This window comes from Pteropus vampyrus, unplaced genomic scaffold, assembly GCF_000151845.1.
Source record: "Pteropus vampyrus isolate Shadow unplaced genomic scaffold, Pvam_2.0 Scaffold130, whole genome shotgun sequence".
NCBI classification, from domain to species: domain Eukaryota; kingdom Metazoa; phylum Chordata; class Mammalia; order Chiroptera; family Pteropodidae; genus Pteropus; species Pteropus vampyrus.
Genome location: NW_011888911.1, coordinates 5,084 through 19,885, shown reverse-complemented (window position 1 = coordinate 19,885; position 14,802 = coordinate 5,084). Strand labels below are relative to the sequence as shown.

At 41.0% G+C, this 14,802-nt stretch overlaps 1 protein-coding gene across 1 annotated transcript in view; it reads right to left on the bottom strand.

Annotated features, from left to right (window-relative positions):
* The window catches only part of ETS1 (ETS proto-oncogene 1, transcription factor), a 32,125-nt gene extending 23,781 nt beyond the window's left edge, over window positions 1-8,344 (bottom strand). Inside the window, exons 1-4 of the mRNA XM_011367212.1 lie at window positions 8,170-8,344; window positions 6,444-6,644; window positions 3,600-3,677; window positions 2,373-2,621 (exon numbers count right to left, since the gene is read on the bottom strand). Coding sequence (XP_011365514.1) covers window positions 2,373-2,621; window positions 3,600-3,677; window positions 6,444-6,644; window positions 8,170-8,344 — 703 coding nt within the window. The remainder of the gene's footprint in view (window positions 1-2,372; window positions 2,622-3,599; window positions 3,678-6,443; window positions 6,645-8,169) is intronic.
* Between the last annotated feature and the right edge of the window lie 6,458 nt (window positions 8,345-14,802).

The following is a 14,802-nucleotide window of genomic DNA, read 5'->3' as shown; positions in this document are numbered from 1 at the left end:
GAGGGCACGGAGAATGGAATTTCCACGAGCAGACTGTTGTGCTTCCAAGACATCCCAAAGAGCAAGGGCACTAACCTGGGCATAACCACCCTCTGGCAGCTTCTCAAACATGAGCCAAATGCAACTCCGTTGGGAGCTGTGGTCTACAGCAGTAAGCTGCTTTCGTTTTACCCCTATTTCACAATCCTGGAGCTGGGAACCTTCATTTACGGGCATTTTCTCCAAAAATGGGTCAAATCCAACTGGATTAGACATTCAGTTGTGCTACTGTGCTCATGCAGGGAAGCACGTGCCCACTAAGCTGTCCCCTGGCCAGCTTTCCTGGGAAGTGTCTCAGCAAGGTCCTTCTAAAGCTATCTGACTCCACCAAGCAGACCTCAGAGCACTCAAATAGCAGATGGGGAAGCCCCCCAGCAACCGCCTGAACAGACGAGCACTAAGCAGTTCTCAGAGTCCAAGTAGGTGGGACAGAGGAGCACTCTGTGCGCTATAATGAAGTACATGAACACTATTATTATTATTGATATTAATCAGCTAACAGTAATGCTTTCATTCTCGACTAACCATACCACGTCAGAGTCAATCGGCCCTTAAGATATGTCCTGTTTGTAGCACTTCTAACATGCAAAAAGCAGTTGTGACAGGACAGTCTGCCCCCCAAGTTTGTGTGGTCTGAAGCTTGATGTGAGAGTGGAAGAATGAGCCCAGAGAGAAATAACGCATGTCCCTTTGTACGGGTCACTATCCGCTCCACAGTTATTAATTTGGGGTTGAAGAGGTGGTGAGAACTAAGGCCAAGAACGAAGAGAAGGAGAAGGAGAAGTGACAATTATACAAATGCAAAGCCAGATGCAATTTAAAAACATGTGACAGCAGATCTACCCAAAGTTACAACATGGCTGAGGCCCAAACCCTCAGGCTCAGCCTCATCACACAGATGATCAGAAAGCCCCATGAGAAAGAAAGTTGTTCTAATGCTCTGCCTCGCCTGAGAAAAAAAGATACACATACATACTTGTGTATGTAAATAGACACACATCCAAAAATAAATAAAAAAGAATCAGAAAGGGGAAGGCAAACTGATCCCACCCATCCCCTTCAGTCTGCAACACAAACACCCTGGGGCAAGAAGCAGAAAGATTACAGGTTATGATTTTGCTAGGGACTTTCCCTATGCAGGGCATGCTGGTTGTCCAGAGGCCTTCTGGGAGGAAGAGTGAACCTGAACACTCAAAGAAGATGATAAGGTATACGGCCCATGATACTAATGGGTGACTCTTCAAAGTAAAGATGCCTTTGGGCTCTCCTCCAAGAGCCTCAGAGTAAGTAACAGGGTGATCACCAAGCAGAAATCACTAGGAGGCCGGCCAAGCCTGACTTCCGTGAGCAAAGCCCTCTGAGCCCCTGGATGGGCTTTCTCCTGTTCCCCTTCCTGTTTGTAATTCTTTCCCATTTATCTACCGCAACAGTCATCTTTTTCGACTTTATAGAAATCAGCTAGTGCTTCCTGGATACACAAATCCCTCCTTATGATGGAATGCACTTCTCTCAGAAGCAAAACTATCTATCTACATACTTTAGTATGTGGGCTGCCCCTCTGGGTGTTTATGTCCTGATCTTAAACTTGGGTATATTTGACCTTTGTTGATTTACAAAGTCAACCAGCTCTATTTTGAAACATTTACTTCACTGTTAGTGAATATTTTATCATTGTCATAATAGTCATGTCAACAAGAGTACCTTCTTTTAGAAGCCACTGGCTACCTCTTTCCTAGGTCCTCTCACTAAATACACACTTTCACCACACTGTTGATGACTGGTTCCAAATAAACCATTGGTTAACCATTCTTGTATCTTCCCAAACCAAAGAAGTCACAGGAGGCTTGAGAGCCTGGGCTGAGCAACAGATGTCATTAAGATACCAGGCAGGAAGATCTCCAGTCTGACCCAAAAATGGCCTGGGGAACATCAGGGCACGTGTGAAACTAAGAGCTCTCCAGGTCATCTGAATCATTTTTATTAGATTGTGTCCCTCTTAAGCAAAATCCTCTCAAAAAAATTAAGCATACCTTAATAAAACCACCACATTCAGCTAGAGTTTTTATTTGGTAAAATATTTTACCCAAGTACAAAATTTGATTGGTCAACCTGCTGAATTTCAATTCCACCATGGACTCATGGTCTGTCATCTTGATGAACTTGACTAAAACTTCCTGATGGAAAGTTTTTAATGTCTACACATTCTAAGATGAAAAGGCTGAAACTCAGGAATATACAGGGCCAACAGTGAGGGACAAAAATGGGACCTGAAAAACTCACAGTTAAATAATTCCTGGAAACCCAAGAGTTTCTAGAGAAGAAATCTGACCTACCACGACTGGTCCTCCCCATGCACATGTTGTCTGGTGTCACAACTTCTTGTTTGATGGCAAAGTAGTCAGTCTGCAAGGTGTCTGTCTGCAGAGGGTCCCGAAGAATAACTGAGGGGTAGTCGTTCTCATACTTGAGGGAGAGGAGCTCCTCTGAGCTGATGGGATGGAGCGTCTGGTAGGACTCTGTGATGAAGCTAGGCTCCGAGAACTCCGAGGGAGGAACACACTGAGCATGCTCGATACCATAGCCTAGAAACAGAGAGTGTGTGCAATTGAAGAAAGGAGAGATGTGTACCTAAAATAATCAGTTCTTCACTATTTACGATGGCCCCACGATGTGAAACAAGCTGACTACCTGAGAGTAAAAGGAAAATATTTTAAGTGAGAAGGGCCTGGATTTTTAACCTTGCTCCACTACTTAACAGCTACGGCCCTTGACAAGATACCTCCTTTTCTGACTTAATTTCCTCATTTCTAAAATAGGTACGATTACAATCCTCCTCAGAGTGTTGTGATGAAAATCAAATGAGAATATATATGTAAAATGCCTACCAACATTTCTGGCAAACAATAAACTCTCGCTACATAGTAGTTAATATCACTGTTGTTGTTAGAATAAAAACCATAATAGAGTGAAAAGATAAAACAAAAACAAACCTGCTTTAAAGTCCCTTTGGAAGCAAGACCATCAGATAAGAAGTGCTCTATACTAACACTCTTCCTCTGGCCACCTCTCCAGTACGGTTAGGTGTCACATACTCGAAGAGAGAAGGCTTGATATTCCAAAGTAGAATTTGAAGCCACATGGCACTTCTTCAGGAAGCATTTCAGAGGAAATGCTGTCATATCCAATAGTAAAAGGAACAGAACGGGGGACACGACCAGATCTCAAACCCAAACTTCTATGGCCTCAACAGCACACAGGATCACACAAGCTCAAAGTTTATGGAGCAGGATGTAGTTTCTCTGTGACCTTTATGCTGATGATATCAGACAGAGATTCTAGTAAGTAGGAGCTTGCAGGTAAATAAAATATGTAAATAGGTTGAAGCGTTGTGCTTTGTGGGAAAAATAAAATAAATAACAAATAGTCTACATTTAAGAAACTATTGTTTTCCTTAGAATTACCATGATGGAGCCTGAGCTCAACCGGGACAGGGATCCTTTCCAAAGTCCTCATTACAGTGATGAGCAAGATGAGAAAACAACAGTGGAAGGTGAACTTACTAATGAAGTAATCCGAGGTATAACGGGATTCTGGGTAGGTAGGGTTGACTCCATTAACTTGATATGGTTTCACATCCTCTGCAACAGACAGGGTAGGGAATGAAACAGAGAGGTCAACATGCAAGTAATGCTTGGCCTAAAACGGTCTTGGACGCAAGGACCACAATGATCTCAGTCCCTCTTCTAAGAAATCTGCATGTTCGTTAACTGCGTTGGTCTGTGAGTGTACTCTAACTGGGGCCTTGTCTAGAGCTGAGATCACAAAAGCATGGCTAAGTTTGCTATTTCAGTAGCTGCAAAATGGGATTTAATATCTTGGAAAGAGCATCAGTGAGTAATCTCTACGGACTGGGGCGACATTCTGCACTCCTGATGCATGGGTGGACCATAATCAGCACCAAAGCCTAGAGGACATCTTGGGAAGTTACCAGTGCTCAAACTGATTAGCTCTAAAACTTCTCAGAAATATAGTATAATATTTAGGCAGGCAGATTTTATAGTCTCCATTTTTTCCAACACATGTCTGTTTTTTGTTATGTGGTTTTTCCATTGCCCTCAGATTTCAAGTTCAGGACCAGATAAGAAGCAGAACACTGGTAAGGTAACTATTGGTGAAATAAGATAGGGCTCATGCAAAAACAGAGAAGAGCAACACAACCAAACTGCTAGCAGGTGCCAACTTCCCCAGGAATGAGAAAGGAATGCAGACGGAGGTAACTAGAAAGGCTGCCGCTGAACTAAGGTGAGCTTTGTAGATCCTCCAGTTGCCCTGGAATCAAATTGTCTGGCCTCTGACCATTGTATGGAATAGTCTGATTCCATTTCACTGTCAGAATCAGACAAAGAGAGAATGTTGGTTTGGGTTTTTCCTCAGGTATCTGATAGCTTGTTGGGAGCAGAGGCTGCTGGGAAAACAAGTTTATGCCTGCACAGAAAAACAGTTCCCAGCTGAGATAAAATGATTAAAATTTGCTTTAGGAGCTTATCAGATTGAAACACCCCCTGCACCTTTGGCCTTCTACTCCACCCCAAACAGCTATGTTCTTCTCGTGCTGTGTTGCTTTAGTTTAATTACAGAACGAAAGCTGTAGCCTCAATACAAACATCTCGCTCAGCTCTTCAAGGATCTGAAGAGAGATGATCCTCAACTGCCTCTTTCAAAAGAACATGGGTGGGATGGCATGACTTTGTTCTCAAAGATACTCAATTATTTCCCATGCTCCTAAGTTCTCTTAAATTATTCCTTTGCAGAAAGGTAAGCCAAAGCTGAATCGGGAACCAGAAGCTCCCCCGTGAGTCCATATTATCATACAAAGAACATAGGGAAAAAAGTGAAATTGAAAAGACCTAGGAAATGAGTCAATAATCTAGGCTGTCCTCACTTTACAGATGGGGACACTCATAGTACTTGCCCCTTCTATCTCACAGGGCTGTTGTGAGAATCCAAAGGGAAGATATATTTTAAAGCACTCTGAAAATAAGAAGATGCTTTATAGATATTAATTCTGACTATGTTAAAAAGCAGGCTTAGACACTCCAGAACCCCTGGGCACTCCATGGTGATAAATAGAGAGAAACAGTGTATTAGCAGAAGATATTTGGGTTGCATGGTCTGGTAGGATCCACTGCTGTGTTTATAAGCCAATAGTCACATCAGACCTGTTATGAGCCTGCCATATCTTTTCCCTCTGTAAACAGGTTGCTCAGATCAACACGTATGAGTAGGTGTTTGTGCAGTTACATGGAAGACATGTCAGTGTTTCAGGGAAGGCTGTGCAGCTGCCCCGCGGTCCTCGGCCAGGGCAGCCACAGCAAGAGTCACCTAGTTCCTGACTGTGTTTATTTATTTATTTTTTAGCAGAAGCTGAAGAGAAAGAAGAAAGATAACACTTCTGTGCCCAGAGAAATCTAATTTAGGTCCCTCTTGAGCACTGCAGAGTGCAAAATATCCTTAAACAAAGGAAGGTATTATATGGAATAAAGTGCTAATCCTGAGCTTTGCTCCCTGCCCCCAGTGTCTGCGCCAAGGGTTGGAGCTAGTGACCACAGAGAAAGGGTGGGCCTGGGTCAGAGAGGGCAACGGGCTTCTAGGCTTACAGTCAGCTGGAGGGCACTGCTGACTGCTGGTAACTGCAATTTATTTTAAGAAGAAATTCAGAAAAATAAGCGCAAAAACACCCAAGTTTGCCGCCTGCTGCTGTTTCTATACTCAGCCAGGACTGTGGTACATGAGTCACTTGGTCCAAAAAGGTTGGAAGAGGCTGGTAGGGAAGGCCATGTCATTACAAGGTTGCAACACAGCGTCCTGACATAACCCCAGTTTCTGCTCCAGATGAAAAAGGTATACCACACTACTACAATTCCAATCCAGCTAGTGAGCTGAGAAGCCTGTCTTATTAATAAGCTCTGAGAAACTAAGCTTTCTGGTAGGAATGGCCAGGTACCACATTGCCATGGATTAAGAGAGTATGCATTAAGATTGACAGAAAAAAAAAAAAAAAAAACCAATCTTGGAGCTGGCTGTGGGCACTGCTGATTAAAATAGTACATGAATCTAAGATAAGGACTGGGATCAGAATTTTGCATACCAAAAAGCTTCAGGAATACAATCTTGCTAAAGATCAAAATCTGAACCTCCAATACATGAAAGAAAAAAGAAACTAACCTTTATTGACCACCTGTTATATGTCAGGTACTGTACTGGTATGTCTCATTAGACTATATATGCTGTGAAAGGACACCCACAGATGATTGCATCGATGTCCCATCATTGGGTACATTCCCTTACTCACTCGTGGAGCTAACCCACACAGCTCCTGCCTCTCTCTATGCCCACACATTTACCTTTCTGCAGGATCTCGAGATGTTCCCACAAGATGTCCCCAACGAAGTCTGGGGCCAGCTCGAGAAAGCAGTCTTTCCCCAGTGCACAGAGAGAGGCTCCGTTCATACAGAACTTCTGGAAGTCCACACCCTTCAGGCTGAACTCATTCACAGCCCACATCACCCAATCCCGAACATGGGTTTCTGTCCACTGCCGGGGGTCTAAGGGAAGAGATCAAAATAAGATCTGGTAGGTCAGGCTCTAAACTTTTACCCAAGCCTCAGGGAGGACACTGAAGGATCTCAACTTAGCTGAAGCACATCATGAAGCACCTTCCTCTTACCCACATTTGACCTCCCCACCTTCTCTATCTTGCCAACTAGGAGATCACTATCATCAGCCAAAAAGTAAATGCGTATTCTCTACCCTCCATTCGGACAAAGAGTTCATGAATCTCCTCTCTCACTGCCTTATTTCCATTAGACATTTTTTTTTAAAGCCTGGGATAAGGAACAAATGACTTCATTAACAGCAATGATAACAAAATCAAGTGTGTTCTGGAAGTTGCACTTACCTACTCTTAACTCTCATAATCTACTTGAGACCATTATTCTTAATTATTTTTATCTTAGCTAATTATGGTTGATAATCGTCACAGCAATTAGTAATAGTCAGTCAAATAGAACTTATTAATAACAACATCACTAGGTGCCTGTATTATACTTTAAAAAAAGTATATACATATCAGCAGCTCTCTGCTGACTAGCACTGAAGAGGAAATACTACATGATCTTCACGCATGGCCTGAGGTTTAACATAACTGCACTAGCCACGACACTTAAAAAGCTCAGATGATGGCAGGCTGCGGTGCCCACATCACACCTGCTCTCAAGATTACCCCCTTCAATCTAGCAGGTGACTTTATGAGATGTTGGTCAGAATTCACTTTATCCTTCCTTGTAATCCTAAAAGGATGTTGGGCATTTCTGATGGTGGAGGTTTGTGGTAGAGTTAGTATACTTGGGAAAAGGTATATAGAAACATTCATAGGATCCATCTAAGGCTTGGTTCTGACAGGGCTGGAAGCTTCTCTGGGCTGGTTTAAAGACAGCATTACTCTTACTCAATAGCACAGTGTTCTTCCTCCTCTCAACTATTCAGGAAATGTTGCTTGGTGAAGGCTTAAGTGTTCTCCGGTCATTTCTCCTTTCTGACAACTCTAGTCCCCTTACATTCCTGAATAAACCCTTTCAGATGAGAACACCCAAGAATAAACACATTTTACCAAAGTACATGGGGAAAAAAAAAAGCAATCAGTAAATTCCAAGAAATGGAGCTCACTAAGTTCATCCAATAGCAGCCGAGAATGACTCGAAGGCTGTGTTTTTTCTAAGTTGTGTGTAGTTAGGAATCACCTGAGGAGCTTCAAAGATACTGATATTACTAACGATTGTGACTTAACTGATCTGGGACATGGTCTGGGCTGGAGAATTTTTTGAAGATCCTGAATGTAATGTGCAAACAGGTTTGAGAACCACTGCCCTCAGACCAAGATGGCAGTGACAATCCCGGGGAATGAAGAAGCATTAGCATGTGTCGGTGGTTGTTCTAACATACATCCACAATGACCTGTTGCTGCTGACTGAAGTGTGGTTAGTGATTACATCTATCTCACACTGCAGGTGAGAAAACTAACCCTACCTAAAAGTCTGATCTTATCCTTTCTTTCCCGAGGACAAAACATACCTTTTGGAATTCCCAGTCTTTGCTGCTCTTTCGAAAAACCACTGAAAGTAGCTTTCAATGCTTGAGACATCATCTCCTTGCTGCTTGGAGTTAAGAGTGGGACATCTGCACATTCCATATCTGTGAGGAAAAAAACATTATATGAATAATAAAAACTAAATAAGTAATGAGTCATTCTGCAATGTATACAAATATCAAATCATTATGGTGTACATCTAAAACTAGTATGATGTTATATGCATTATCTCTCAATATAAAAATGACTAGATAATTAGCCAGCCATAAAATATAAGAGGGCATGAATGGTCTGAAGAAGGTAAGCTGAGAAATAACTGTACTAACATCCTCACCAAGGCAGGTAAAATTTGGGGGGCTTTCCACAGTGTGCTAGTCCCTGTAACAAAAAAACAAACAAACAAGCAAAAAAACCTGACTCTTGCCTAGAATGTCCCACACCCCTGATAAATAAAATGTGTTTATTCTTTCTGCATAGCTCTACTAATTCAACCTTCACATTTACTGAGAGCATTAATGTTACGACATACTTCCAATTACCTATGAAAAGGAAATAACAACATTAATTCATTCAACAAATAATTATTTACCACTTGCTATGTGCAAAGAATTACAGACAGCAGTGAACAAGACAGAAATGACTCCTACCCTCGTGGAGCTGAAGATCAGATTCTGGCAAGAGATACAGTCATTAAAAACTATTTACACAATTAAATGTTCAAAAATGTCAATAAGGGCTTCAGAGGAGCAGTAAAAGATAAAATGTTAACATATATCAGGAATTCCTACTGGTCAGGAGAAATCAGAGAAGGCTTCCCCTAGAAAAGAGATGTTTGATTTGAGATCTAAAGGTTGCATAAGAGTTTTAAAAAGAAAAATACTCTACACCAATGATTCTCAAACTGTGGTCCTCAGGCCAGCTGCATCAGCATCACCTGGAAATTGCTGGAAATGCAAATTCCCTGGCCCTCTCCAGCACTCCTGAATCAGGACTTCTGCGGCAGGGGTGAATGTGGATCCCAGAAATCTGTGTTTTTAACACAGAATCCAGGTGATCGTGATGACCACAAAAGTGAGAGGACCATAATCCTAGATACAGGGAATGGCATAAATGGAGGTCATGAAATGGCAGGAGGAGGGGAAACTTGGCCTGTTTTAGTATCTAAAAGATCAATACAGCTGGAGCAGTGACAGGAGAACAGTTGTTTGAGATGAGGTTGAAAATGTAAAGAAGGAGTATATTAAAGAAATCATCATTTTAACTTAAGTAGAACAGAGAGTCATTGAGAGTTTTATGCAGAGAAATGACATGACTACATTCTGTTTTAAGATCACCTACAGTAATTCGATTTTTAATTTTTCAAAGAACTGCCCTACTGTTATCCTCAAAGTGCTTGCATGATGTCACATTCCCACCAACAGTGCACAAGGTTCACATCCTTGCCAACACTTGTTGCTTTCTGTTTTTGGGGGGTTGGGGGACAATTTTGGATAGTAGCCAACCTAATGGATGTAAAGTGGTATCACACTGTAGTTTTGACTTGTATTTCCCTAATGATTAATGATGTTGAGCATCTTTCCATGTTCTTATTGGACATTTGTGTATCTTCTTTGAAGGAATGTCTCTTCAAGTATTTTGCTCATATTTTAACAGAGTTGTTTGGGTTTGTTGTTGGTATTGAGTTTTAGGAGTTCTCTATATACCCCAAAGAGTTAAAAGCAGGGTCTCAAAAGGATATTTGTAAGCTTATGTTCATAGCAGCATTATTCACAATATATAAAATACAGAGGCAACCTAAGTTTCCATCAACAGATGAATGGGTAAGCAAAAGTGTAGTATATACATACAATGCAATATTACTCAGCCTTAAAAAAGAAGGAAATTCTGACATATACTACAATATGAATGAACCTTCACGTTATGCTAAATGAAATAAGCCAGTCACAACAAGACAAACTATATGAGGAAGTTAGAATAGTCAAATTCATAGACACGGAAAGTAGAATGATAGTTGCCGGTGCCCAGAGGAAGGGAGAGTTGTTTAATGGGGACAAAGTTTCAGTTTTACAAGATGAAAAGCATTCTGGAGATGGATGCTGGTGGTAGTTGTACATTATGAATGTATTTAATGCCACATAACTGTAAACTTAAAAATGGTTGATGGTAACTTTTATATTTATTTTACCATAATAAAATTATTTAACCAAAAAAATGGGGGGAAAAAAGATAACCATACCTGTTCTGTTTAGGAAGTAACTATGAGCGCATGTGGGTAGACTTGTCAAAAAGCTATTGCATTAGTTGAGGTGAGAGATGATGGTGGCTTTAATTAGGAAGGTAACCAAATTTGAAGTACATATAGGAGGTAATATCTATAAAATTTGACTTATGTACGTAGTAAAGAAGAATGAGGCATCAAAATCTACAGATTCACAAATGTGTCACCCTTTGCTATATCCACATATATCTTTATCTCTGTTATGTCCAATTCTGCTTATACTAGCAGACCATGTTCCAAGAAAAGATATATAAACATGGCTCAAGTTTAAAATCCTCTGAATTCACCTCAGGCACAATTTCCCACAAAAAGCTAATAGGCAAAGAAATGACCTGAGCATTCCTACTAGTCATCCCGTGACCTTCGGGCAGTGATACACTTTACTGCAGTACTCTCCAGAAGCCCACTTCCTCACCTTGTACCTTCAGGGTATCATGTGAAACTGACTTACAAAATGGCTGAGGTCCAGGCATGGTTACCATAGAAGTTCCTCAACCAGCCACCTCTAAACCCTAACGAGTCAAAAAACTCCACGGACATGCATAATGTGTTATTGGCTGAATAAAATGGAAACATGTAAGGGAAGAGATGACAGTTGGTGACCTCTGAAAAAAGGAGGAAATACATGGCTTCTGAACAGTCAAAATGAATGGAAATTACATTATAAAAAATAAAGGCAGGCAGCACTTTCCCTCCAGTCTGCTTTGGGCAATGCTGTCAGGAAACTGCTTAGAGTCCAGCCTCCAAGCTGGAAGCGCAGAGGAGTTCACAGCAGCTGCTCTCCCAGGCCCTGCCAGTGAGCAGGAATCTGAAGTTCTAGACAGTGGAGAGTTTGGGTTGCCCTGGGACATGCCCAAAAAAATCTAGTGGAAAAATCAACATGCCTCCAGGAAGGTTGACAAAATGATGGAAAATCCCAGATTGTTAGGGAGAGTTGGGGGAGGGGATAAAGTGTTGATTATGTAACATCCAGCCCTTCAAACAATGGAGTAATCATCAAATGAGTCACTAAGAAAGACATCAATGCCCCCCTTCATCCCCACTCTACACGCCCAAGAACAGCTAAGCAGCAGGTCCAGAAATGTCTCCCCTAGAGTAGAAGTCAGTTTTACTTTGGAAAAAGAGACTGTTTAACCCAAGAGTATTAATTCTGAAAGAAGGGACAACTGCAACCTCCTTAGCTCGTAGCACAGGGCAAAACACAGAAGTTAATCAACAAATGTCTACTGAATTAAATGTTTTCCAAATTTGAATCAACCTTCCTTCCCTTCACTCCCATCCAACACAAATTTATGAACTTAAACTGTGTGGGTTTTGTTTTGTGTGTTTGTTCCCTCTGTTAGATTTATGACTCGATGAAAAGAACCTTTACTGATGGCAGAAACTGGCCAGGACAACACATGCGGAAAACAAAGGCCAGTGCCAATGGACAAGCAGAGGTTCTGCTACAAACTGAAATTGAAGGACGAGATTGGCTTAGGAGGCCCAAGGCATCTTCTAAACAGAACAGCTTGGGCAGTCTGATGCCAGGGTGATGTGAAGGCCAAGGATGACAGCAAAAAGCCTGAAACGGAGGTTTCCTGGAGTCTGCTTCCTATAACTCCACATACTCTGACCATGTGATCTGGACAGGACCTCTGGGCTTACAGCTCTCCATGAAGTTTTCTGCTTCCTGTCTGGGAGCAGGCCTTTCCAGGTCCTCACTTGTTCTCTCCAAGGGAAGCAGCTGGAATTACTTTTGCCTATCCACCTCAATGCCATCTTCAAAAGCCTGGTGCACAAGCCGTCAGCTGCAGCTGCACAGTGCCCATTGGCTCTGCCCCTGGCTGAAGACTCAAAGTGCTGGATCTCTTGAAAAAGTGCTCACAGCCCAGCTGGTGGAAGCTACCCCCACACACTTGGGCAATCTGTATTTGGCAATGAGCATTTGACATTCAGGAGGTTTATCATTGCCCTGGTACCCAAAGGTTTCAGAAAGGAAGGTCAGAGCTTTATGTACCATGTTTATAAACTGCAAAATTTTGGTTTAAAAAAATAATCAAACCTCCTATACGAGTGAATGATTAGCCACATTGTGTTTTTCAGTAGCAATGGCCTTGCATTTAAATGATGATGAATAATCCCATTCAAAAGTAGATATTAACATAGAATATTAAATCCTTATCATGTAAAATATGAATGCAAAAATTCCCTCTATGTTGCTAGTTAATGGCAGTTGTGTTAATTATACTGATCACCAACAATAATAAAATCATTACCCAGGTGGAGAATCTGAGGTGGTTTAGTCCAAGACAGAATTTTTGTTATTATTAGCATACTTTATCCCATTACCTATTATAATATTTTTGTATTAGGTACCAAATATTTCTAATTTTAGGAACAGCATCTAGAAATTAATCGATGCCTCCGTAGAAATTAGCTATTTGTATTTTGCAGACAAGTACTAAAACTGTCTTTGTGTTAATCACTGTAATTGCAATATCTTTATTCAAATAACTCATGTCTCAAAATGCTGAAAACCAGGCCTGGATACATACTACACCTATACCGTGGAGACTCTAAATACAGTGCACTAGACATTGAAAACATAAACATATTACAAGTATATTAAAATTTATAACCAATTATTATTCCTCAGGACCCTAAATCTGAGTTAAAAAATTTACAAGAACCACCTTGAGTTCCTGAGAGTTGTACTGAGGCTAGTGAATAAATAACAGTCCCTAACTCTGTCTTACCAAGACTGCACAGTATCGAGACGGAAATGAGCAGGTAGCTTTCCTTGAATCAATAGGCGTATAATGAGACTGAGGCATTCTGAATGGAGGGAAACATCTGCTCATTTTTCACTGCTGCCGGACCCTGAACAAAAGCTTACACACTCCATGGATATTTTAAGTCAAATGTAGAATAAGGGTTTCAATTCACTTATATGTAACACAAAATTGAGGGCTGTTCAATGTCCAAGAAACCATCAGGGACGTTTCATGTGACTTTTCATACCATTTTTTTAAAGTATTTTGAAACTGAATGGTTCATATCAACAGTGTTCCATAGAATCTAAACCTGCAGTGATGTTTGCTCTGGGAGAAGTTCGAAGTGTATGGCTGGCCTTCTTGACCCGAGATGTTTCTCCTCTCACTATTTTCAAATAAATGACAGGAAAGATTGGAGGTCCAAGGGTGAAGCAATGAGGGATACAGCCAAGGACCAGACATCCACCGTGCACATTTCAATCTTATTCAAACACTAGACTGGCCAAATCCTAACAGATTACCATGTGTTGGGTATTGTCCCAATCAATGGCAGCTTGAAAAAAACACCAAGGATAAATAATATGCCTTCCATCTGAAAACCACTTTACAGTCTACCAAGATACTATGCCACAATATCCTCATGACATGAAACTTCTGAGGGGCCTGGGAAGGTATTACAAGATCTCCATTTTACAGATGAGGGTACTGAGACTTCAAGAGAGCGGCCTAAAGTCAAGAGTTTGGCCTAAAGTCGCAGGACGGGAGGACCCAGCCAGGGCTGGAATCCAATCTTTCAACTCAAATTCGAGGTCCTTCTACTTTACTCCACTGCTGCTGCAAATAGGAATTGATCAGAGGTCCAAAAAAACTAAAATGTTTACAGCAATAAAAGAGAAAATAGGACTTTTATTTCTTATTTGAAAATTAGATACGTTTGAAGAAATATTAAAAATGTAAACAAAACCACTCCGAGATCAAAGAAATCTAGAATTTCATATGGTTAGCCCTATAAAGACATAATTAAAAGCCATTTATAGAATCAACTACGGTCTTTTCTTTTCTTGGGACTAGGGGTAGTGAGGCTTCCTTCCTTTCATACAAAGTGACACAAGTTAAATGACAACCTGGCTTCCTTCCCTGTCTGTGTTCACCCTTGAGTCACCCCGATGGGCAAACTATGCACATAACATAAGGTTAATTAGTTATATAAAGTCTTACTGAAATATGTTTTTAAAGTGAAAGGAAACCAAGAAGAAACCTTCTGTTTCATGCGAGGAAAATAAATAATGGTTGCAAATGGAAAGGCAGGATTTTGAAGACAAGGGAAAATGCCTTGGTGGGACATGCGCTGGGTGTGACGGGTTCTTATCCCAGTTTTGCCACTTATATAATCACACTGGGTAAGTATAGTCACACTTAACCAATCCATTGCTAAAAAGATGTCTGTTAATAGGTAATGCCTATATCCCTCATAACGTTTTAAATTTTTCATTGTGGCAATTTCAAATATATATCAAAGTAAAGAGAATAATGTAATGATTCAAAATTCATCAACACTAGTATTTTTTTCATCTCCTCCCTAC